Source organism: Triturus cristatus, chromosome 1_2 (genome assembly GCF_964204655.1).
Source record: "Triturus cristatus chromosome 1_2, aTriCri1.1, whole genome shotgun sequence".
In the NCBI taxonomy this organism is placed as follows: domain Eukaryota; kingdom Metazoa; phylum Chordata; class Amphibia; order Caudata; family Salamandridae; genus Triturus; species Triturus cristatus.
Genome location: NC_140580.1, coordinates 20172217 through 20198278, shown reverse-complemented (window position 1 = coordinate 20198278; position 26062 = coordinate 20172217). Strand labels below are relative to the sequence as shown.

The 26062-nt window shown below is 49.6% G+C and overlaps 1 protein-coding gene across 6 annotated transcripts in view; it reads right to left on the bottom strand.

The window, feature by feature from the left end:
• The window catches only part of CEPT1 (choline/ethanolamine phosphotransferase 1), a 475568-nt gene that overhangs the window by 202202 nt on the left and 247304 nt on the right, over window positions 1-26062 (bottom strand). For all 6 annotated transcript variants that reach the window (XM_085600157.1, XM_085600148.1, XM_085600172.1 and 3 more), the window contains one exon: window positions 13205-13352. In XM_085600157.1, coding sequence (XP_085456283.1) covers window positions 13205-13352 — 148 coding nt within the window. The remainder of the gene's footprint in view (window positions 1-13204; window positions 13353-26062) is intronic.

Below are 26062 nucleotides of genomic sequence, written 5' to 3'. Positions count from 1 at the left end.
GCCCCTTCTGGTAGAGCTGCGTCTCCTTCAGTAGAGCATCTGTCCTCCTGTCGCTGGGCACTACCGTATTGTGTAGGGAGTTGATCTTTGCCCCCAGGAAAATCTTTACCTGCTCCGGTTCCAGCGACGATTTTCCCCAGTGGATGGAAAACCCCAGATTTGTGAGGGTGTCTGTTACGCGTTTTGCGTGCCTCTCGCACTTCTCGCGTGAGTTTGCCTTGACCAGCCAGTCGTCCAAGTAGGGGTATACGTGTATTCCCTGCTTTCGTAGGTGTGCCGCTACCGCCGACAGGCATTTTGTAAAGACCCTTGGTGCTGATTTTAATCCGAAGGCCAGGGTTGTGAACTGGTAGTGTTCCTGTTCGATGTTGAATCTTAGAAGGCCCTTGTGCCTTCTGTTTATTGGGATGTGAAGGTAGGCATCTTTGAGGTCCACGGTGACCATGAAGTCCCCTTCTCTTATCTGTGGCAGTACCTCCTGCAGTGAAGTCATTTTGAACCTTTGTGTTTTGACGAACTTGTTTAGGTACCGGAGGTCCAGTATGGGTCTGAGGTCTCCGTCTACCTTCGGAACCACGAAGTAGTTTGAGTAGACCCCTTTGTTGCGTTCCCTGAACGGCACTGTCTCTATGGCTCCCTTTTGCAGGAGTTCCCGTGTTTCTTCTCTGAGTATTGCCAGTTCTTGGGCCGATCTCTGTCTTCCCTTCGGCTTTCTGTTTGGAGGTCTTTTCTCCAAGTCTACGCAGTATCCGTACTGCACGATGTTCCGTATCCACTTGTCTGTGGTTATGCGCCGCCACTCCTGAAGGTAGAACCTCAGCCTTCCGCCTACCGGTGACGTATGCTCGTAGGCTCTTGAATCTTCTCTTCCCCCTGATGACACCTTTTTGCGCCTCACCCTTGGGGGCCTGACGAGGGTGGGCGTCTTCTTGCGTGCTGAGTCACTTCGAGGAGGGCTGATCGCCCCCTCTCCTCCTTTGGCCACGTCCGTTCCCTCTCCCTCGAAAGGACTGGCCCCGAGGTTGATATTGCCAGCTTTGCTTCTGCTGACTTTGTCCGTGACCTTCGCCCTGCTGACCTTGTTGGAACGCCTGGTGCGACGTCCCCTGTTGGCTTCCACCCCTACCGTAGGGTCTCCTCGAGGGATTTCCTCGTCTCATTCCCCTCAGCTGCAGGGCCCCCATGGACCTCGCTGTCTCGTTCTCCTTCTTGAGCTGGGTGAGCTTCTCGTCCACCGTTGCTCCGAACAGTGTCTCTCCGTTGAAGGGGGTGCCAAGGATGTTGTTCTGCACTTCCGGTTTGAATCCCGAGATTCTTAGCCATGCATGCCTCCTTTCTGTGACCCCTATGGCCATGAGTCTTGCTGAAGTCTCTGCCCCATCCAACGCCGTCTTTATACAGGAGTTGGCGATGTTCTTGCCTTCATCTACCAGGTGAGAGGCTCTCTGGCGGTATTCTTCGGGGAGGTGCTTTACTAGCTCCCCCATTTCATCCCAGTGTTGGTACTGGTGTCTATTTAGGAGTGCATTTGAATTCGCCATGCGCCAGTGCATTGCGGCGTTCCTCTCGACCTTTCTGCCTGTGAGGTCGATTCTCCTGCTCTCTTTATCTGGAGGTGGGCCCGAGGTTGCTGGCACGTTGGCCCTTCTCCTGGCCGTGGAGGCAATGATGGAGTCTGCGGTGACGCTACCCTTGATGTAAGGTGGGTCCAGGGAGGAGTGTTTATACTTTTTCTCTGTCCTGGGCGTGATCGACCGACAGGTGGCAGGCTCCTTGAAGGCTTCTCTCCCCTGGTTCATCACGCTTTGTAGCATGGGGAGGAACTGGCTCCTAGTCTGGATGGGGAGCAGTGTTTCGACGAGAAAATCTGCTTTCGGCCTCTCCTCGTCGAGCTTGACGCCGAAGGCCATTGCTGCGCTCTTCACCACCATATTGTACACCCCGATGTCGTCGGGTGGCGAAGGCCTCGAGGGGTACGTGTCCACGGCCTCCTCCGGGTTTTCGGTGTCGAGATCTTGCCATTCGACGTCGTTGCCGGTAGATGTCGCCGATTCGAAGAACGATTGTTGGTCTTCTTCCTCGGCTTCTTCCTCATAATAGGGCTCCTCTTCCTCTTCGAGGTCCCTTGTCAGCCCTTCGGCGTCGAACTCATCCTCGACTTCGCCGACGTCCGCCGATGAAACCGTTGGAATCTTGAATTCCTTCATCCTGGCGTCGAACTCCTTCTTCCTTTGAAGGATGTTCTCCATTTCGGCCTCGAGCCGCCTCTTCTTTTTCTCCATTTCGGAGATGCTTTCGGCGTCGACCGCGGGTCTTTTCGATGAAACTTGCGTCGACGTCGAACGTTCTTTCTGCGTCGATCGGCCCGTTACATGGGATGATTTCGACGACCCTTGCCTTTCGGCGTCTTTCTGCGCCAGGGAGTCCTTTTGTAAGGATCCGCTGGGCCTTTTGTCCGAAGTTCCCCCTTTGGACGTCGAAGTTTTCGGCGCCGGGGCTCCCTTCGTGGACCTTGACTCCGTTTTTCTCGAGTCACCCTCGTGTTTTCGAGGTGTTTTTTGATTTGCGCTCGACGATTCTCTTACCTCGTCTTCTTTTTTCTTGTCGGTCTCTACGACCGTGAAGTTTTCGGCTGTCTCGGCGACGTTGTCCTCGTCGTCCGTGTCGAGGCCCAGCGCGTAGAGTGTCGGGGGTTTTCCTTGGCCCTCCATGTTGGCGTTGGCTCTCCTCTGCCTCTCTCTCACCCTGAGTGTCTTCGGCGCGAAGACTGAGCAGGCGTTGCAGTCGATACTCTGATGATCCACCGGTAGGCAGAGGTTGCAGACCGGATACAGGTCTTTCTGCGCGAACTTGTGGTGGCAGTTTGGGCAGAACTTGAATGGCGTCTTGTCCATTTCGCTCAGGGTCTCTGAGCGTGCATTCTCCAAGGTCGTCGAAGAAAAAGGCTCGCTGGTCTTCTTTCTTCGCGTTCCTGTCGAAATCTGTTCTTTCCTGATGTCTTCTCTTGATTCTATCGATGAAACTCGCTTTTCTTCCTTCTTCCTCCGAGTGAACTTCTGGAGCTTCCCGATGACGATCCAGACCCAACGGCGGAAAAAAGAATCTGAAGATGGCGCCCCAGAGGTGGGACTTCCGCAGGAAGCACGACGACGTCCCGGGAGGTGCACCAAATGGTGGACGTCGACGCCCACCTGGGCTACAAAAAAACAAAAAAGAAAAAAAAAAAAAAAAACAAAAAAAAAAACCAAAAAAAAACAAAGGAAAGACTACGAATCCGGACCCAACCACAAGATCGCGGAATAATGCACAGCATAGTGAATCCAGAAAGATTCACGCTGCAAAACAGACAATTTGAGAAATAGGAGAAGGATTTCCAAAAACAATTGTTTCCGTTGTGGCTGTTCCTTCCACATTGCTTGGTATGTAAAGGTTGTCCTACTTTAGGCATAAGTTGTAATTCATCTGGGAAGCAGGGAAAATATCCAGGAAGCTTGAAGTTAAAGAGTGGCATAAGTCTCTGATATCACTCACATTGCCAGTGAGTTGGAGTATGAAGCGAAGACTAACGTTAGCATGGTTCCTATCCTTCAAGACAATACAGTAGAAGGGAAGAGTAACCTGGACAAACGTCCTGGGTGCATTCTTTTTAGGTCTCGCGCCTAGCGTTGCACTGCGCAGAAGTGCTTGCGCAGCGCGAGACATTTAGTAAGTGATAAACGTGAATTTAGCACTGACCTAGGAATAGCGCTTGGTGTGCGCAATAGACACCAATAGGCTATGTGGTTTCAATTATCGTGCCCAGACACGGGCGCGATAATTGAAAGCACGTCTCGCTGTGGAGCGCGTGCGCACCACTCGCGGAATTGTTCATTTTTGGATCCATTACTCAGGAAGCAACGGAAGGAAAGAAGCGCTGACGTCTTGTTTTTGCCTGGACTGATTTTTGGGTTGCAGTCCAGTTGTGGGTGAATTCAGCAGTTTCGGGGACAGATGTCTGGCACCGTTGTGGAGGAGGATTCGCTGCTGTTAAGATGGAGCACCAAATTCGCTCTGGGGCACTTGGTGCTGGCAGAGAGGGCTGGCCCGCTCATGAATGGGTACTTGATGAAGTGAATGGCACTGGCAGGAAGACTTATTTGCCACCGACCGTGGTGGTGGCGGGTGTATTTGTCGCTACAAGGTGGGTTATCTGGCACCGAGGAGGTGAGGTATTGGTCACATACAGAATGGGTTTTTGGCACTGGCGGGAAGGGTCATTTGCGCCTGATAGGATGAATTATTCGGCGCTGTTCTAGAGCAGTATTTGAAACTACTACTGAACTACTTGCTGTAACTGCCATCATGAAGAATGCAGCACTGCCATAAAATAGTATTACGTGCTGTTAAAAGAGTATTTGCTGCTGTCAGAGAGCAGTGTTTATCACTCACTCAGTGAAGTCTTCAGTGCTGTCAGACTGAAATATTTGGCGGCGGCAGGATGAAGCATTGGACTACTCTGTCAACAGGTTTGAACGGGTGGCCCTTCCTCTCAATGACCCCCGACCCCCACCCTCCCAGGGCTGCCTGTCATTAGGTTGGAAAAGGTTGCCAATGGCTTGACACCCTGGCAGCGTCGATTAATTAACAGGCCCATGCTGTCTCTCTCCCTGGGACGGAGACACCCCCTCTCCCTCCTCACACCCCTATTCTAACTGCGCCATTTGTCAGTGATGAGCAGCCACACCCCCGTCGCTCGAACGAGATTACTGTAGGATCCCTGCCCTCCCGCCCCAAGGGGTCGGGTTGTCAGCCTTCCACAGACAAGGAGCAGCAGGAATGGGACAGGAGTCCTACAGGTCACGACACTGCCCAGAAATACCAACATTTGATTGAGCAGGGGTGTGACGAATTGGACTAGGCAGGAGAGCTCGAGAAGCCTGTGGGGAAAGAACTGGCAGAGAATGGGGCCCTCGGTGGGAACACAGGCCCGAATCCTCCAAGCGCGTGCTGGTATTATTCCTTGTTCCACTCAGTAGTCAGATATGGGTCTAGCGAGCCCTGCCTGCATCTGGGGTCGGTGTGGAGCAGATTGTCATGGGCCCACCGGGGGAGATGTTGCACAGCCGCTCTATGTCCAAGGAGGAGGCCTGCGCTGCTAGGGCCCGGGCAAGCAGGCCTCCTCCGCTCCTCGTTTACCTTCCGAGGGGCCAGAAGGAGAGCCCAAGCCACATCAGATCACACTGGCTGCTACGATGTAGTTTCATTGCTGGCGGCCTTCAAAAACCTCCGCAGCAGCTGTCTCTCACTTTTTTCGCCACACCGCCGGGCACTCCGTGAGTCAGCCACACCTGGCTCTCTCCCTCTCTTATAGGACATGTTCCTGTCCAATGGGACCCTGTTCCCGCTGCTTGCAGCCGATGAGGAGGCACTTTGTTCCCGTGCCGCCACATGGGTGGCGATCTGTTTCCTCTGCGTTACCGACATTAGCGCATTGCCTGAGGGAGCACTCATCACTAGCTCCCGGATGCACCACGAATACAGGCCTCTTGGCGTCTCTTGCTCGGTCAATGTCACCGACCCTTCCGATGCTGGAGGATGGCAGCGGTAGGTTTCTGGAGTCAGCAACCCTCCTTATGATGGCACAATATGCGGATAATATGTTGGCTATTCTGGGATGTAGGCTGTTTTCTACACTTGCGGTCTTCTGTCTGATTGACTGGTCTTCGCCCTGAAGCAATGTCAGTGGCGCCGTTTGTAACCGAGAGCCTCCCGGCCTGTAGCGGCCAGCGCCACTTGTCCATCTTGTCCCTAGCACCGCTTTAACCAGAGTTGTCAATACTGACTGACTGTGCTGTTGTTCACTCGAATTGACTTGGGGCCCATCTCTTTTGTAGCTCTCTCTGGAAGTTTGCCCCTGGTGTCCTGGCTGAAGCAGGGAGACTGAATGCGAATAAAGAGTGTGGTGCTTGTTTAGGCAGAGGCAAATGTTATTACCACTCTTCCACCCTCGGCAATGCAGGTTGCTAGGCTTTTTTAAATTGCACTCTGACATCTGCTGGGGTGTGTGTGTTTTTTTTTCTTCCACATCGGGATGGTTCACGTAGAGGTGTTTTTGTGTCCTGAACTCAACCGGCTCCCATGGCTTCAGGCTTACACCTTACACATCCAGGCAATCCTCAACTCAAAGTTGACCCTGCTCCAAAGCCTTCTCCCTTTCATTACTTCAACTTCAGAACCCTACTGCCGCCTTCACATCCAAACGGGCGTAGCTGGTCAGTAAAATTGGGGAGCATGTGAGCCTGAGATTTCCTAACACTCACCATGGCATATCCAAATAAGGTCTACTTTCCTATCTTTAACTTGGGAGCTTGCGTGACAACACCGTTCAGCAAATTCGTTTTGCGGTTGAAACCTGACGTGACCAAAGCACAAAATGAATTTTTAACATGACGCATCAATGCCACCTATTATCTGCTGCGATCGCTACAAAAGTAAATAAATAAAAAATAAATATGGCAGGCGCACAACTTTTATTTTCTATTTAGTGACTTTTGTGGCAATGGCGGCACGCCGCCCTTTAGCTTTAAACACTCAAAGCCAAAGCGCGGCATGCCGTCATTGCTTCAAAAGTCAATAAATAGAAAAACAAAGGCGGGAGGAAGGTGCATTGTTTTCCGTTGATATACTTTTATAGCAATCACGGCACGCATTGCTTTACTTTACACATATTAAGGTAAAGCGCAGCGTCCCAGGATTGCTACAATAGTAAATAAATAGAAAAAAAATACGGCAGCCGCAAACCTTCTTCCGATTTAGTAACTGTTATAGCAATGGCAACACACCACGCTTTAGCGTTTAACATCTAAATCTAAGGCGTACCGCGATTGCTACAAGAGTCAATACATTTCAAAACAAAACCAGGCGGATTGCACATTTCTATCCCATTTGCAAAGCCAATAGCTCTCCATTTAACTAGAGAGACCTATTGCATTGCAAATGCTTGTTGGGAATGGAGAAGAAAAATCTTCCTTCCAAGCATGACATACTGCATTGCCCTTTACGATGGAGCAGAAAAGCAGCATTACTGCTACACATCATTTCATGCTATTACTGGTCAGACCATCACATCTTCTAGTGTTAGATGTGTTGCCCCTATTAAACAGAGCAAGAATTACCGAGCCTCATATCTATTGAAACGGACTCAGATCAATTTAATGTCTGCAGAAGATATGATCCGAAAGTTGTGGCATTGTGTAGAATAAAAAAATATATATATATATGAAATTCTTTAGCGGATCTATGGGCATAGATAAAAGAACAAGTTACTTACCTTCGGTAACGATGTATCTGTAAGAAACATTAGTTAGCTAGATTCCTAACCTTACAATATCCCCAGGCGTCAGGCAGGATCCGGAAAGTTTTGTCAGCAATACCCCTGCACTTCGCTAGGCGTAGTCTGCGGCTCTGCGTCCGTCGTCGTGCGCCGAGATGACGTCGGAATACTTAGACACTGCCCTCGTGCGCTGATGTCAGTTCTTGTACATAGCTTTCCGCGCCAGGAACGCAGAACCATGCAAGAGACCGACACTGGTGCCAAAAAATTCTAGGGCCCTGAAAGGGATAACCTCAACCCTAGATATCGGTTCGCAGAACGGGGAGGATGGGTGGGTCGGTGAGGAATCTAACTAACTAATGTTTCTTACAGATACATCGTTACCGAAGGTAAGTAATTTGTTCATCTGAAAGAAACACAATAGTTAGATTCCTCACCTTAGAATAGATACCCCAGCAATACCAACCCCGGTGGTGGGTCTGCGAACCAAGATCACACCAGAAAGTCGTGGAGAACAGAACGGCCAAAGAAGCCATCTCTTCGGACTTGGCTGTCCAGGGAGTAGTGTTTGGCAAACGTGGGCAGCGATGCCCACGTTGCCGCCTGACAGATGTCGTGCAAGGGGACTCTCCGTCCCAGTGAGTGGAAGCCGCAGTGGCCAGAGTAGAATGGGCTCTCAGCCCTACAGGAGGTTCCTTTTTAGCTAAGGAGTAACATGCCTTGATACAGAAAACGACCCACCGAGAGATGGTCCGTTTGTGCACCGCTCGTCCCTTCTTAGCGCCCACGTAGCCCACAAAGAGTCGGTCGTCCACCCGGAACTGCTTGGTGCTATCCAAATAGAAGGACAGCGCCCGTTTTGGGTCCAGACGGTGGAGCTACTCTTCCTCTCTCGAGGGATGCGGAGGCGGAAAGAAGGTGGGCAACGTGACAGACTGCCCAATGTGAAAGGCAGTCACAACCTTAGGAAGGAAAGAAGGACGAGTTCTGAGAACAACTTTGTCCGGATGGACAGAAAGGAAAGGAGGCTTAGAAGAGAGAGCCTGGAGCTCACTCACCCTTCTAGAAGAGGTGATGGCCACCAGGAAAGCAGTTTTGAGCGTCAAAAGACGAAGAGGACAATTATGAAGTGGCTCAAAGGGAGCACACATCAGAAACGTCAAGACCAGATTCAAATCCCACTGAGGCATTACAAAAGGAGCAGGAGAAAACATGTGAGTAATCCCCTTAAGAAAGCGAGAGACAACAGGGGATTTGAAAAGAGAAGGCTGATCAGGAAGCCGTAAGAAAGCAGAGATAGCAGAAAGATAACCTTTCAGGGTGCCCAGAGCAGAGCCCTGCTGGGCCAAAGAAAGAGGAGAACCTCAGAAAGAGGGGCGGAAAGGGGATCCACAGCCTTTGCTGTGCACCATGCCACAAATTTGTTCCACCGGCAGGCGTATACCGATTTTGTGGAGGGACGCCTGGCTGCCAGAATAACATCACAGACTTCAGGAGGCAAGTCAAATGTCATCAACTGCCGCCGCTCAATCTCCACGCACGGAGGTGGAGACTGGACAGGTTCGGGTGGAGGACTGTCCCCTGCTGCTGCGAAAGAAGGTCCTCCTGAAGAGGCAGCCGGATCGGGGGAATCGATCAACAGACTGAGTAGTTCGGGATACCAGTACCTTCTTGCCCAATCCGGAGCCACAAGGATTACTTGGGCCCGGTCGCGACTGATCTTCTTCAGCATTCTGAGCAGAAGTGGTATAGGCGGAAAGGCCTACAACAGACCGCAACTCCACTCGTGACGAAAGGCGTCACGAGAGTGCCGCCTTGGAAACTCCAACGCGCAGAACTGCTGACATTGCGCATTCTCTTCGGTGGCGAATAGATCTAACCAAGGCTCTCCCCACTGCCGAAAGGCCTTGCGCCACGTCAGAGTTTAGACGCCACTCGTGATCCATCATGCACCGGCGGCGGAGTTCGTCGGCTCTGGCGTTCAGAGAGCCCACCAGATGTTGAACCACCAGGGTGATACCCTGATGTTCCAGCCATGTCCAGAGGCGCAGAGCCTCCTGACAAAGGGTCCACGACCCCATCCCGCCCTGTTTGTTGCAATACCACATGGCGGTGGTGTTGTCCATGAACACCTGCACTACACTTCCCCGAACAGAGGGAAGGAATGCCTTCAGTGCTTGCCGGATCGCCCACAGCTCCAATAGGTTGATATGGAGTCGGGACTCCGCCGGAGACCAGAGGCCTCTGATCTCCGCCTCGCCCATGTGGCCCCCCCATCTCAGGAGGGACGCATCCGTCACTACTACGTGCTCCGGTTGGGGTAGGGAGAGGGATCTGCCACTGACCCAATCGCGGTCCGTGAGCCACCACAGCAACTGCTTTGCAGTGCCCTCCGAGATCAAGACACGGTGGGAGAGGTTGCCCCGATGCTGGGCCCACTGAAACTTCAGATCCCACTGCAGTGCCCGCATCCGCCACCTGGCGTGATGTACCAGCAGGATGCAGGAGGCCATCAGACCCAGAAGCTGCAGCACCAACCTGACCGAAACCAGGATAGAGGCCGGAAGATGGGAATCAGGGCCTGAATATCCCGGACCCGCTGTTCCGGAAGATAAGCCCGGAACTGCTTTGAGTCCAGAACCGCTCCGATGAAGAGTAGCTTCTGAAAGGGACTCAGATGCGACTTCGGCACATTGATGGTGAACCCCAGCGAATGCAGGAGGTCGGCCGTAGTCTGGAGGTGGGAGATGACTGCCTGGGGCGAGCCCACCTTCAAACAGTCGTCGAGATAGGGGAAGACTGGAACTGCGGTGGCATGGCTGGAGGGGCCGTCTCGAAGGGGAGGGAGTAGCCCCTTCAGAAGATTTGCAGCACCCACCTGTCCGACGTGATGGAACACCAGTGGAGCAGGTGATGGCTAACTGCCTCCCACTGGCGTGGAATGGGCCTGAAAGCACGGACTAGGAGGGCTTTGAGGCGGATGCTTCCGGGGTAGATGTGGACTGACCGGCACATTGTTCCCCGGTACCGCCTCTGCGGAATCCACGTCCGCGTGCAGGTTGGGTCTGCAGCCGGTGGCTAGGCAGACGTGAGGGGGCATCCCTTCCTTGGCCACAAAAGGGACGAAAAGCGAAAGATTGCGGGCACAGGGCCGAAAGGCCCAAGGACTTGGCCGTAGCCCAGGAGTCCATGAAGCGCACCAGTGCACTATCCGCCTTTTCGCCAAAAAGGCGACTGCCATCAAAGGGCATATCCATGAGGGTGCTCTGGACATCCCCTGAGAAAGACGTGGACCACAGCCAGGCATGGCAGCAAAGAGCCACCGTGGTTGACATCGCCCTACCCAGCGAGTCCGTAGTGTCTAGTCCACATCGGATAGCATGTCTCGCTGCATCCCGCCCGTCGGCAAGAGCCTGGGCGAGCCGTGTCCGGGCCTCCTCCGGACACTGGGGCAGCACGTCCTCCACAGTATCCCACAGGGAGTTAGAGTAACGGTCCAAGAGCAAGCGGTATTCAAAGACCGCAGTCCCAAACTAAGGGAAGAGAACAGCTTCTTGCCGAACTGTTCAAGCCTCTTGGATTTCCGATCCGGGGGAGCGGACGGGAAGGAGGACTGGGAAGTAGAGGCCTGGATAACCAGGCTCTCGGGCGTGGGGTGTTGGGACAGAAAGCTGGGGTCGCCCGGTGCAGGGCGGTGGCGCCGGGCCACGTTACGATCCACAGGAGGTACTGTGGAGGGCTTGGACCAAGTGCCCTTCAGAACGTCCACGAGTGCCTCATTAAACAGCAGCAGAGGCTCCGAGGAGCTTGCTGACGGTTGGAGCACTTCAGTGAGGAGGTTAGTCCTCACGGCCACAGCAGGCAGCTCCAGCCCAAGGGCTTCGACCGCCTTGCGCAGCACCACCGAAAATGCAGCACCCTCCTCCAAAGCCACAGTCGGAGGAGAGATGAAGCCAGTGTCTGGGGAGGTGTCCAGACCACTGGCATCCACCAACTCATCTGCCCAGTCCTGTGATAAGTTGGCCTGCAAGGCCAGAGGGTCCTCAGACCCCTCCCAGTCGTCACCGTCATCCGATTACTGGTAGACAGGTGGAATGATCCGAGCCGGGCGAAAGATTGCCACCCATCGGCGTCGGACGCGGTGCCGCTCCGACACCGGGCTCGGACCGGGACTGAACCGTGGAACGGCGTCGTCCGAAGGCGGCGCCGGAGGTGGTACATGAGGCGACGCCGGCGGAGGGGTTGTTAGGTCGACCGGCGTTGTCTGGGATCCAGGCCTGGATCCCGCGGGGACCTGCGGCGCCGGGACTGGAGTCGACGACGGCGCCGGGGCCGCCGGCCCGCTAGGCCCCCCAGTCCGGTCCGCGGGGCCCTAAGGCGCACCAGCAGGTGTCGACGGCGGAGCCAGGCCTCTCATGGCCGAGAGGAAGGAACTGATCTCCGCCGGAGTCGCGTCGGTCCCAGGGACCGGCGGGTATGGGGATGGATGAGACTCCTGCGGCTCCGATGGAGCCGCGTGGGTGGTACCACCCGAGCCCTCAGCAGAGTCGTGCGACCGGCGAGGGGAGCCCGAAGAGCGGTTTCGCCTCTTGGACTTCTTACCATGCTTCGACTTACCCGAAGACTTGGAACCCGACGAGTGGTGGTGACTGCGGCTCCGCGACCGGTCCCTCGACCTCCTCCTCGACCGGGACCGTGAACGGCGCGGAGCAGACTGCCGGTACTCCAGGAGCTTGCGGGACCGCTCCCGCCTAGCCTTCGAAGTCAGGGTCCGGCAGTCGAGGCACGACTCGGAATCGTGGTCGGCCCCCAAGCAGAACAGGCACTGGCGATGATGGTCCGTAACCGACATCAGTCGGTGACAGGAGTTGCAGGGTTTGAACCTACCGGCACCAGAGTCGAGTCGACAAGAGACCAAAAGAGTCAAAAGGTGTAGTCAAAAAATGACTAAGGGGTAAGCTCTTCCCGGATCGGCGCTGTCTGGCGCGGAAAAAAGAAGAACTGACGTTAGCGCGCGAGGGCGGCGTCTAAGTACTCAGACGACGTCATCCCGGCGCACGACGCCGACGATGGACGCGGAGCCGCAGACGACGCCTAGCGACGCGAAGGGGTATTGCTGACAAAACTTTCCGGATCCAGCCTGACACCTGGGGATATTCTAAGGTGAGGAATCTAACTAACGTGTTTCTTTCAGATATACATATTCAAAACATAGCACACTTGGTACATAGTGTGTGTTAGTCACAATTGCATTTTATAGAAAACTAGGTGCTCAACTGTAGACACAAGATTACAGGTTTGTTCATTGATGAAGAGCCCATGTATCATGGCTGGGCAAAAAATAGCAAATTGCCCATAGGAAGCATCAAATTAACATTGGCGCCAGTACATTAACATCATAGACTTGTATTTCGATATAACATATCATAATTACTAAACTGAAAAATATATAGCGGTGTAGAAGGAAAGGAAAAATATGCGACGAATGATGGGGAAAGGAAATGCCAAGAACAGATGCAAAGCATGCGGAAATGGTTAAAGTGGAGTGTCTGCTTAAGGAGTTGTCAATATTTAAAAAAAAAAAAACAGCAGATAAAGCAAGAATGACAGCATAGCTTATTAAAATCAAAACCAACATGGTTCAGCATATTCAAAGGATTCAGTAGGGTCACAATCATGAACTAAATTACCATTCTCAGTTAACTGTAATTGAGTATATTCAGATTTCAAACGAATAATGAAATGGAGAGCAATGCAAGATTTTAATTACTAACCATCATCACAGTTATCTCTTTGGCCCGTTTCCCACACCCTTAAGTGATATCTTATTCACTAGAAAATGAATGTTTAGAGACAATTTGATAATTTTTTTTTGTTTAAGTGCGTAAGTACCTGTTGACAATGAATCACAGCCGTGGTCAAATAGCTCCCCCAGTGGAGAGCTACTGTTAGTTCTCCTTGCTTGCTTCCCATCAATGGCATCAAGTGACTGGTAAATGAAAAGGCCTAGTGCACAAGATAGATATGTCCATACAGGTGCCTGAAAAAACATAAGCATATAATATTTGAAGCTGTGCAAAACATTAAGTGAAACAAAAACACTCATGTTTTTCCTATGTCTTATTTTGATTTATGTTTGCAGCATGTTGAGCTCACAAATAGAAGTAAAATAATTTTAATTGTATGTTTATTTTCATATTTAACGTTTAAACATACATTTAAATTACCCCACAGCTCATTTTGAAAATCAGTCCGTCTATGCAAGATAATTGATTCAATGTGGTTAAAAATAGGAGATTAAAGAAAAAAGGGCATCTAAAAAGCATTGGCAAACTTCATTAGGCCTAGCCTTCGTATGCTGATGCAAATGTCCATTTTGTAAAACGTATATTGCATGCATGTGCCAGAAAAATTAAAATAAAAAAAATAACCTACTGCTGCCTAAATGTAGCAGTTTTTTGCCTGCACTAACATTATTAAATTTAATACGAACTAAGAAAACTAAAAAATACAAAATTACCATTGCATATCATTTGTATACAACTGTGCTGGTGCTTACGCAGATCAGGTACAGAAACCCTTTTTAGCTTTAACTCCTCAAGTGCATGTGTTGGCCAATGGCCAACAGCACCCCCTCCCAATCCCCCCCTCCAGGGCTTCCGTTGGCCACTGGCAAACACCGGTGAGAGTTTAAAAGGATCCTCAGGTACAAGCACCAGAAGATTACTTTTCTAAAACAAAAAAAAAGAAAATGCTGGGGTAGATGCAGAATCGCTTTCGTAATGATGGGCCAGCCCCCACTCAGGTAACTTTTTTTATTTTAAAAAAATTGTGTCTTCCCCCTCTAGATCAACAGTAGTCCTCATGCAAGGTCTACGGTCGAACCTTGTGTGATCCAGTCCTGTAACAAGCACTAGGCACAGGCACACAAGTGGGGTAACGCTTTTATCGGGACAAGTGGGGGAACATTGGGAGGGAGAAAGTTTGTGGATCCCTGCACATTCCTGTAGTTTACGTCACAGAAATGCAAGGAAAATTAGAGTTTTTATTAAATGTTTCACCTTTGCAGGGTATTCTGGGTAAGAAAACATTGGGGGATCCACACAAGCGACACCTCCCTTGATGTCTATTTTTCAGAAATGTCTGGGTTTGATAGGTTTTCCTACATGGCTGCCGACCGCAGGACTAATTAGTACACCTACCATAGTTATCACCACAATACATTTTAGGCCCTACCCTGTCGCAGGCACTTGGCCCACCCTCACAAGTGACGCACCGTATTTAGGTCTCATCTGGCGTTGCAGCACGCACGCGCTGCTCTCGCCACGTGAGGTCCTTTTGGAATCAATACAGAATCCAAAGTGTGCAGGCAGACGGACAGAAGATGTGCACTCGAGGATTGGATGCTTCACTGGCGGGGTGACACACTGGGGACTTTTTTTTGCCTCAGCAAGCTGTATTTTTCTATATTTGATGCTTTTAATAAGCAGCGCGGCATGCTGCGCTGCTTACTAAAAGCATCAAATATTGAAGAAAAAAAAAAGTCGTCAATCTTTGATTGTGCATTTTCGCAGCGACAAAGATTGCATTTTCAATACTTGTTTATTTAATTACTATGGCGCCGCTTCACATACATCATATGTTTGAATGTGCGTACGTGTGATTTTCATCTGCAGGCCGTCGGGGCAGAAGGAGGGCATGTTTCCATTTTTACAAAGTCTGAGCTATAAATAACCGTTAAGAAGCGTAATATGTGGTAAACTATCCTCTTATGCTGCCGAGATCTCCGTGTGTGCTGGGCGCTCTCACTTTCCTCAGCTCCGGGGTCCAAGGCAGGGGAATGCACAGATGTGGGCCGACTGGAGCACGTACATAGATCATCGTGTACAGTGGATTGTGACGGTGTACAGACACTAGTAGACGTCCACAGACACTTGTGAAATTGTGGGTTGGGACGTTTTCACAAATTGTCGTAAGTGAACTGGTGCCTGTACCCAGATCTTCGTAGATGTGCACACACACACATCCACGCGCTGACTATATAGGGCCATTCACACAAGAAAGAACTTGTACTACGGCTTGTACACTGGCCCTCGCAGATGCATGAGCATCCCTGTGAAGTGGACTTGGACATAAACACGATCCAAATAACTGTGAATTGGGACGGTTTCAAGGACATTTGGAAACATTGAACCGTGTCCCCCGCAGCAAAACCTGGAGCCAAGGCTATGTGCCCGGAGATGTGCAGCTCCGGCACCGCGATCAACCACAGAAGGCAGCCAACCTGTAGACCTCAGTGACCCATCACCTCTTTCACAATGAGCCTCCTTTCTGATTGCGCGGTCCCCAGGGTGTCCGCCTGTTGGGCACGCGGGCCGAGGAAAGGTGAGTGCATGGGATGAAGTGGGTTTTCATCCCCCTGAACTAATTTTTGACTCCCAAAGTTAATTGCCAGTCTCCGGACAGTAAAATAATTCTGTGAACTCAAGCATATGTTAATTGGAATAATGTCAGAAGCACATATTCCACAGGGCAAACATAGCCCTCCTCTCACCCCTCTAAAGTAAATGAAGGTAGTGGCAAATCGGTGGGGTGATAGCTGTTCTGATAGAAACTGCTAGACACTCTAAAGTGAGAAGTGTTTGCTATAAAAGTTACACTACCACCACCACTTCGATCTATCAGTGTGTCCTGAGATGGTAACCATGATGGTTGTTTACAGTAACGCAAGTTTTTCTAGGTCTAGCTTAGAGACCGCTTTAGCTGCGTCTCTGTCTCATGTAATTATAAACCGCTAAATACATAAACCTGTCCGTGGTTAGAGGGTATTTGAAAACGCTCTTCATTTATTAATCTATTTATCTATCAGCCACATTTTGCTTCTGCTCGCCACAGTATGGGGTACTTCAGCCACTGGTTTGTTTACACTGTGAAAGACTGTATTGCCAGATCATGTGTACATCAACCTAAAAAGAAATGCACTTCTGTGCCACGCTGGTTGCCAATGCTTTACTTTGCCAATGTTTTTATTTCCAGTCTTTAGTCTTTCAAGCTATCCACCTGTGTTTAAACTAGGTCCTCAGGTCACAGTAATATATATTACCTTTTCTTTGCACCTATCGGAATCCTAATTTCGGGCAATGTCCATCAAAGCTAAAAATGGGTTGTTTTAAATAGACTTGCTTACAAGGAAGCTTTATTCTGTTCAAGTAATTTGATACGTGAGGGTTAATTGTTATTTTTTTTTTTTTAATTACAAACATGTGACCACCATGCATAAGTGGTACCAAGCTTTGCTCTTTGCCTTTTGAAGTTTTTGTTTGTTTGTGGCATATGCTCCCAATAAAAAAGTAACCATTACACCAGCTTGCTAAAAGCCAGACATATTAGCTTTATCAGTGCTTATTTTATCCGGGTTTTTTTTTAGGAAGATGGTCATTATTGCTATTTAAAGGACGACATTTTAATCGCAAAAGTTGTATGATCTTCCGTGTTATAGGGGCTTATAGAGTGCGATCAATCATGCCATGGTAGTCCTGTGCCGGGAGAATGGTAAATGCCAGGCAAAAACCTTACATACACACTTATGTGTTCGTAGGAGGGCAGGACAAAGCTCACAGGTTTATATCCCAGGGTCAATGTGCCCTAAACAATATTATGCCTGTACTGTCAAACAAAGGCATAAAAACATCCCCTTACCTTTGAAAAAATAAGCCCAACACTGATTTGCTTTAGAAAAAAACACCCGCTCCATTATTCTAATCTTTCTTTCTGCGTTTCTGGGCCAATCATGACTTCCTCCTTTTCTCTTTCGAACCTATCAGTCCTTCGTTATCCCAGATCTATAAGCCCCCTGCCAAGCCTGTCCATACGTGGACCACGGCTACCCACTTCCTTGTTTCGCTCTATTCCTTCTATCTTTTAACAAAATAGTCATTGAGCACTAATCTCAGTTTAAAACAAGCATTTACAATGCAATGGTCTCGGCATTGTTAAAGTTAGAGCTATTGGCACTGCTCATGACATTATTTTTGTTTATGTTTTTAAAACATTTAAAGAATGGGCATTGTTATTTACAATGTCAATAGCTTAATCACTCTCAAATGCGAGACCTATTGCATTTGCACCCACAGAGCCACCTACACACACACACACACACACACACACAGTAGCCCACTGACCTATTTACATCATGTGCACTTTGTGATCTGCAAGGTACATGTTCTTTGCTGCAGGCACATTAACCCTATGTGCTACCTTTCCAGGAGTCAAAACTTCCCCTAGACAAAACTTCGATCTCTCTCTAGGAAGAACATTAAACACCAGAGTCATCATGACATTTTTATTGTTGCCGAAAATTGCAGGAGGCCAGGAAGGAGGCAGGCAGCAAGCGCTTTTAAAACCTTGATTTACTTGCAAACATAATGTCTCCACCCAAAGTCAGCGCCCGGTCACACCGGTTGCACTGCCCTAGAGACTAATTTCCCATTTTCTTGCACTTCTTCCCTTTCTTCTATTTCATCCACGTCTACATTCACTCCTGACCTCTCCCCCGATATTTCTCGCTTTCTTTCATGCCCTCTTCACTCCTCTCTTACTTCCCTACTCTGCCCTGTTCTACCTCTCCCTCTTGCCTCCTTTAGCTGCCCCTTTTCTTCTTTCATCTTCTATCATGATCCCTTCTTCCCTCTTGTCTGCTCTCTTCCCTCTCTTGCTCGACCCTTCTACTCTGGGTCCCTTCCACCGCTAGCTCCATCGTCTACTTACCTACTCACTACTTCGAGGTCTGCTGTTTTCCCTCTCTTTCTTACTTCTCCGTTCTCCCATCTCTTGCTCACCCCACCCCCGGAGTTTTGAAGTGCCCATTAGTGCGGCATAAGCGCTATAAAAAGTACATAACTCATTGATAGTGTTGCGCGCCCCTTTTGCCCTGGGATGTTGGTTCCTCCGAGGAAGTACGGATGACGATGTGCGATGCTCGAGCGCTTCTCTCCGTCCCTACCTGTAGTGATGCTGCAGGTGTATGTGGAGTATTCATGGGCGGCGAGGCTCGCGCACTTGGGACACATGGCTATCACCTCCCCCCGCCGCCCGTGCCTCCGAGGGCGGCCATCCGGGCTCAGTTCGCCGAGAGAAGGAACAACTGCCCACACCGGTCAAATCCAGTGTGCGCCAAGCAGGTGCACACAAAGTCAGAAGCAACGCACCATCGCCATTCATCGGATAGAAATACTTTTTAAGACATGAAAGACAACAAGATTTATGAGTTCCGTGTAGCGCCTCACATCTCCCCTCTCACGGCACTCATCGTTCAACGTGAGATAAACTTTTAAAATCGAAGCAAAATAATGCAACGGAGGGACGCCGAAAAAATAGAGCAACAAGTTTTGTTGCTTACGCATAGTCAATAAACGCCTAGCTTGGAATGTGTCGCAGCAGGAACTATGCTGTCCCGTGGCGCACAGGGTCGTAGTGCTGCCGAATAACCTCTCTGCCTCCTCTGGGCTGAAGGAGATTCCGCCTGCTATGAAATTAACACAGACTGAGCACCTCTTTTGACTGCTGCTGACTAACGCTCCCCGGCCGTGGTGTGCCCTTCAGACACGCCCACTGTCTGAGTCGTAGCCCCGCCTCCTCCAGGAAACCGAAGGGAGATGACTGCACAGTATGCCTGTTCCTCAGAAATGTCAGGCAGGTAACGCTCATTGGGTAAATAGGCTTCAGTCCCACAATTCCCCGTCGGGTGCCTTAGCACGGGCAGTTGCAGCTTACAGGACGCACACTGCTCTTTTAGCTGCTGCTGGGCTGCGCTGGAGATGGGCCTCGGACAGCCTCTATTTCGTAGGCAATTTAGACTGGTGAAGTCCATAACAAGGGCATCTGAAGGGCCCCTGGAGGGACCGTGTTTAGACCAAGGAGCAACGGGGATGACGCCATGGTGTTTAGACCGAGGAGCAACAGGGATGATGCCATGAACACCACCGCCTTTCTCCGAGGTCAAGCAGAAATGCCTCGGAGAAACGCAGTGGCATTTTCAGATTGGGGGGGGCGTGTTTTTCTTTCTCTCCTCTTCCCATTGGCTGGAATGTTTACATTCCAGAGGAGAGAAAGAAAGTAAAATACACTCCCCCGAATCCGAAGAAGACGGGGCTTGTTTGGAGAGACAAAGCTCTTCTCCAATGGCTGACCAGCATTTAAGAGGCCAGCCAATGGAGAAGAAGGAAGAAGAGGGGCGGGTTCAAGCCCCACTTCTGAAACATTAAATCTCGCGAGCAAGACTGCGCAAGCGCAGCCTTCGCTAGCCAAGACCTAAAAACATAATCAAAATTGTTTTTTTCTTGCCCCATCTAACTCTTACAACAATGTATTACTTAGAAAGACGTTGTAACAACCCGTTCCATGTTGCCTCCAAAATTCACTCCCCTAACTCAGCTTTTTAGGTGTAGGTTGGCAGAGGTGATCTTTTCCTTTGGTTCGCCTGCACAGAGCATCTGTGCACGGAGATGCTTGATAAACACGGATATGTCATGAGTGTTGGACCTAGAGACCTACGGTAGCTTGGCTCAGGTGGAAAGGCCTCGTTCCAGAGTAACAAGTCGTGCTTGCGTCACACTCACCTCAGCACTTCAGCGCACCCTCACTAAAAACGACGCTACACCAAGAAATTAGAAAAGTTAGAAAAGCTTTCTTTCCTTTTATCATGTTTCTTTTTTCCTTTACTTTCAAATGAAACCAATCAGTTTTTATCTAAATCATATTAGGGATAAAAGCATTTCATTGCGACTAGATTGGCAGTACATAAACACCATAGTCCTGGTATAGAATCAAGCACGCCACCTGGTGGTCAAACACAGCACAGCAAATTCAATAGCGCGTTAAATAAAGCATCTTAAACATAGCGCTACACTTAGCCATCTAACACCGCTTCAAATAGAACCTTTCACTTAGCGCTGCACATAGCAAATTACTAGCACGTCAAATTTGGCATTTTCAACGAGGTGGAGAAACCTAGCATTTCAACTATGGCCCTCAAGCAGACCGTAGTACTCCGTGAATCAATAGCGCTTCGAATGGGAACTCACTAGCGCTTCAGAGAGGGCAGTTCCACATTGCGCTCTAACCATGCCAAGTCTTTTAGGCACCTGCTTAGCCCTTCTTCCAGTGAGGCACCAAGCGAAGGGGCCGTGGCCTGGTTCAGTCACGCTCTGGGGTAGGAGGGGGCCTCACGTTGGATCTCCCCAGGGGAGGGGCGTGCTCCGGGCCTCGTGGGCCTCCCGCCCTCCTCCCCGGAGATTACCTGTGTCTTCGGCCTTCTCCAGGCCCTTGCGCCGGGTTCTCTGTTGGGAGGGGATCCCTCTTCCTCACGGGCCTCCCAGCGGGGACCTCGCGGCGGGATCTCCGGCCTCCCGGCGATGTCCGGGTCGAGGGCCTCCCCCGCAGTGGTGAACCAGCGAGGTGGTTGGGGATTAAGGTGCGGGGCTCCCGGCCAGGCCAGCCAATGACAGCGCGGTCTGCGGGGGCGCGGCCCTCTCCACGAATAGCGCAACGGCGGGGGCGGCGTTTGGCAGTCCGCCCCCGTCAGGTGACTTGAGTATTTGGCTACGGGCCTACGCGGCCTTCGCTGCTTTCTGGCGGCCTAGCGCGGCCTACTGGGTATTTCGGCCGCCCCCTCTCCTCACGGAGGGCCGCGTTGCAGAGGCTGCTACAGCAGCGGCGGGGCCCCGGTCTTCCCCTCGGGCCCCGGTGACAGGAGGGACAATCTTTCCGGCCCTGGGCCGCAGCGGTGAGCGATTCCTTATGGGGCCCCCGGCGGGGGTGGCTAAAATTAAGGGGGGTGACCTGCAGCTCGGGGGCAATCAAATCGCACAGCGAATTTCCTGGGTCTGGGGCGGTGATAAAGTTTTATTCAGCCAAGGGAAGATGACAGTCAACTAGATCTGAATTATTCCAGGGCTCCGGGCAACAGCAGGGATGTAGAGGATAAGGTCAGAGATGATACTCTCTTCCCCGGTTCTCTTCAGGGGCCCTGACAAGGCGGGGAGCCCAAAAGGTTGACGTGATCCCAGGGTCAGAGGCTGAAGGCAGGGCTAGGTCACGAGGTAGGGGGTAGTGTCAACCAAAGGAGGGGGGGGGGGGAAAGAAAGCAGGCCCTAAGAACAGTCAGTTCCCCCCGCTAGCGCACCTACCTCCCCACTCAGGTGCCTTGCTCCTGACTACCTCACTTCACACAAAATGGCCGTCGCACCTCACCTCTATATATAGCCTGGGCCTTGACTGTCTAGAGTGGCCCAGAAGGTTCTGGAACCCCTCATGCCAGCCTATGGCCCAGGCTCTGAGGTGACAGTTCAGGCCACCATTTTGTGCAGGAGCTCTCTCTCTCCCCCTCCATTTTAGGGAAGCACCTTGCGCCACACTATCAATTAGTGGTAATGGGGCGCCCAGAGCCTCTAAGTCATCACCAAAAAAACTAGTGTACAGAAAAATTAGAGGTTAAAGGAAGAAAAATGAGGAGGGGACAGCCAAAGGGCTGGCAGGTCTAACAATGAGCAGAAATCCTTCAAGCCCACACAGAGAGAAACATTCCTTCTCCACTGCCCTTTGCCCGGTTTGAAAACACCCATGACATGCAGGAATTTCACAAGCACAGTAGTTTTTAGCGCGCCTTTCAAACAGTACAAAAGCAGAAACACAAACGTTTTGCATTTACACACAATTGTTTGTGGCCTCTTAGTTCGATTCAATCAACTTACGTGAATCGGAACCATCCGCAACTCCCAGAATGCACAAGGTTATTCAAAGACAATCCAGGACTGAATTACTGTGGCCTTCTTGACACAGAGCTATCTGGGAACCATATAAAATTGGCAAAGCTGCTGCATAATGGAGGGGAAACGGCCTTTACAAAGCAGCTGTTACCACACATAGTCTGTACCATGTACCAGTGGCACGAAATTATCTTATATATATTTCTAAATCAGACTACTTGAACTAGTGTGTAGCAGTTGTATAGCTCTTCAATTCCTGGCTGCACAACACCCAGGGAAATGTGCTGCATGGCTAAACACTTATAAGGTCCAAAAGGCGAGACCTATTGGCTATGCCAATGCTTGTTCACAGGAGACTTGGGGGAACGCTAGCTGCAGATTCCAGGACTTTTCCTCACAGAAATGCAAGGAAAATATGTTTTTTTAGGCAAAGTTTGAGATTTGCAAAGGATTCTGGACGAAATAGAAAAAAAGAACCTAGTGAGAGCCAAGTAGTTTTAAAAAATGTGCTAGTTTGGTAGGATTCCCTAGTTGCCAACTGAGCGGGGGGCCAAAATCCACAACTACCCACATTGCAAAAGCACATTGTTTTTCTGTGAAAAAAATGTGAAGTCTACAGTGAGTTTGGTGCCTTTTCGGGCTGCAGGCACTTGGCCTACCCATACAAGTGAGGCACTGTTTTTTTCTATGGAGACTTGATGGAATGCTGGGTGGTAGGAGATTTTTGGCTGCCTACAGATTACAGGGCTTTTCCTCACAAAAATGCAAGGAACGTGTTTAAGCCCTTCGCCACGCTGAAGATTCCGTGCGCGGGCGGGGCCATGACGGAACGGTTCCGTCATGCGCACAGCGCAACCGACGTGCATGACGGAACCGCTCCGTCATGCGCGTCGAAGGGGTTAAGGCAAAGTTTGAGTTTTGCATGGGATTGTGGGTAAACAAAAAAAAAAAAACCTGGAGAGAGACACGCAAGTCACCCCACTCTGGACTTCCCCGGGTGTCTAAATTGAAAAATTATGCTGGTTTGGTAGGTTTCCTTAGGTGCCAGCTGAGCTGGTGCCCAAAACCCACAGCTTGCCACCTTGTTACAAAACATGCATTCTGCTGGGTAAAATAAGATGTCTCTTAGGTCACGTCTTGGGGTGCTTTGTGTTGCAGGCGTAAGGCCCAGCCACACAAATGGGGTACAATCATGCGACATGTGGAAATACTGAACAGTAGAACAAATGTTATTACCAACTGAATATCTCCATGTTTGTACCTTTCAAATGTGAGCAATTGTGTAACAAAAGACATTTTACAAAATGCCCTATGAGACACTTGCCAGTGTGGGACCCATGAATTCTGAGATATACAAACAACCAACAGAGATTTACTTCATACCCTTTTTCCATTCTTTGCAATTAACCATATCTGTTGTATAGTCAGTACACAATGAAAAACCGTTGTAAGGTGCAGTTCAATTGTTGGCTCTGGGTAACACGGTTTCTTGGAGAACCTACAAGCCCTTTAGATAAGCGCAACAAGAAGGGACCAGCAGATGTAACAGTATATTGCTTTTGAAAATCTGCCATGGTAAGAAGTTACAGATGAAAATGTAGACACAAATGGCTGTTTTTCTCCAACTCAATTTCAATATTTGTTTTTATTTGAACTGTTACTTTTTAAAAACCTTGAAGATCTACACAAAATGACCCCTTGCTGAATTCAGATTAGTTTTCCGGTATCCACCAGGGGTTCCAAAGCCATTTCCACTACAAACATAAAGAAGGTTGAAAGCACACAAAAAAATGAAAAATAGGCTATCTCCCAGTAAAATGCCAAAACTGTTAAAAAACATGTGGTCTTCTGATTCAAGTCTGCCCGTTCCTGAAAAGCTAGGAAGATGGCGATTTTAGCACTATATTTTAGCAAACCCTTCGTTAATGCCATTTGCAGGGCGAACAAAAGACACTTCTTCTGCAGCACTTATTTTTCCCCAAACAGCCCAAAATGTAGCTTTATTTTGGCTAATTTCTCGTTCCCTTCCAGGGGAGGCCAAAAACCCTGGGTACCTTTATACGACCCAGGGTGTTAGACAAAACAGGATGTAAATTTGGCGTGGATACCTTATATGAAAAAAAGTTATGGATCCCCAAGCGTAAACTACACCAAATAGCCAAAAAAGGGCTCAACACTGGGGGTTGGGTTGCCACCAATTAAGGGGTTCATGCTAAACACATTAAACTAGGATTCTTATTTATGCAAATAAAAGATACCACTAGATTTTAATTCTTCATACCTTAAGACAGTGTAAATACACCAAATGACTTGGAAAAACAAGCACTGAAAATGCAATAGGTCTCGCCCTTGTGTAAGTTAAAGCAATTCGGTTTGTAATTAGGTGGCTTTTTAGCTTTGCTTTTATTAGTGTTTTTCAAACTTTTATTTACATAACATGTGTGTATATATATATATATATATATATATATATATATATATATATATATACACACACACACATGCATATTTGTATTATATAGATATGCAGAGATATACTATATATATATATATACACACACACACATATATATACACACACACTACATTTATATATTTACATATATCAGCTCCAAAGTTGCCCTGAGGTAAGAAGCACTCGGGTCACAGTTCTTAGCCAAACAGCCTTTATTCGGTATGGGCAAGATTCAGCATGCAGATAAGTTGAGAACAGCGATTCCGTGTGCCCGACGCGTTTCGAAGGCATTTCTTCTTTTTCAAAGGCTTTGCGGAAACTAAGCGTGCTCTTCCGGTCGCCTTCCCTAATTAATTAATGTCCCATAGCACGCCCTTCAATGGGCCGTTCCAATGAATCTGTGCTGCTGCATTATGGGAAATGGTGTCCGGAAAAATCTCTCCCTTAATGGATGCACTGTCATAACTGTTCGTTAATTAATAGTCCTGGATGAGCCTCCGCATGAGGATTCGCCCTCAATCCGTGATCGTGACCCCACAAACAGAATCGATTATCATGCCATGTGGCCCCCTAGAAGACTGGGGGTTGGGGGACCACCAATTAAGGGGTTCATGCTAAACACATTAAACTAGGATTCTTATTCGTGCAAAGAAAAGATACCACTAGATTTGAATTCTTCATGCCTTAATACAGTGTAATCCGTGACCCCACAAACAGACTATGATTATCATGCCATGTGCCCTCCTAGAAGACGGGGTGGTGCATTCTTCGCGGCCGGGCTGCCGCGTTCATATTCAAGCTCCAAAGTTGCCCTGAGGTAGGAAGCACTCGGGTCACAGTGTTTAGCCAAACAGCCTTTATTCGGTATGGGCAAGATTCGTGCTCTTCCGGACGCCTTCCTCTTGTGGGGTCACGGTCACGGAGTGAGGGAAAATCCTCATGCGGAGGCTCATCCAGGGCTATTAATTAACGAACAGTTATGACAGTGCATCCATTAAGGGAGAGATTTTTCCAGACACCAGTTCCCATAATGCAGCAGCACAGATTCATTGGAACGGCCCATTGAAGGGCATTATTTAATTAGGGAAGGCGACCGGAAGAGCACGCTTCGTTTCCGCAAAGCCTTTGAAAAAGAAGAATTGCCTTTGAAACGCGTCAGGCACACGGAATCGCTGTTCTCAACTTATCTGCATGCTGAATCTTGCCCATACCGAATAAAGGCTGTTTGACTAAACACTGTGACCCGAGTGCTTCTTACCTCAGGGCAACTTTGAAGCTGGAATATTATATACACACACACACACACACACACATATGTATGCACGTAGGGAGAGGGAGGGAGGGAGAGAGAGAGAGAGAGGTAGAGAGAGAGAGAGAGAGGTAGAGAGAGAGAGAGGTAGAGAGAGAGAGAGAGAGGTAGAGAGAGAGAGAGAGGTAGAGAGAGAGAGAGAGAGAAGTAGAGAGAGCAGTAGAGAGAGCAGTAGAGAGAGGGAGAGAGAGAGAGAGAGAGAGAGAGAGAGAGAGAGAGAG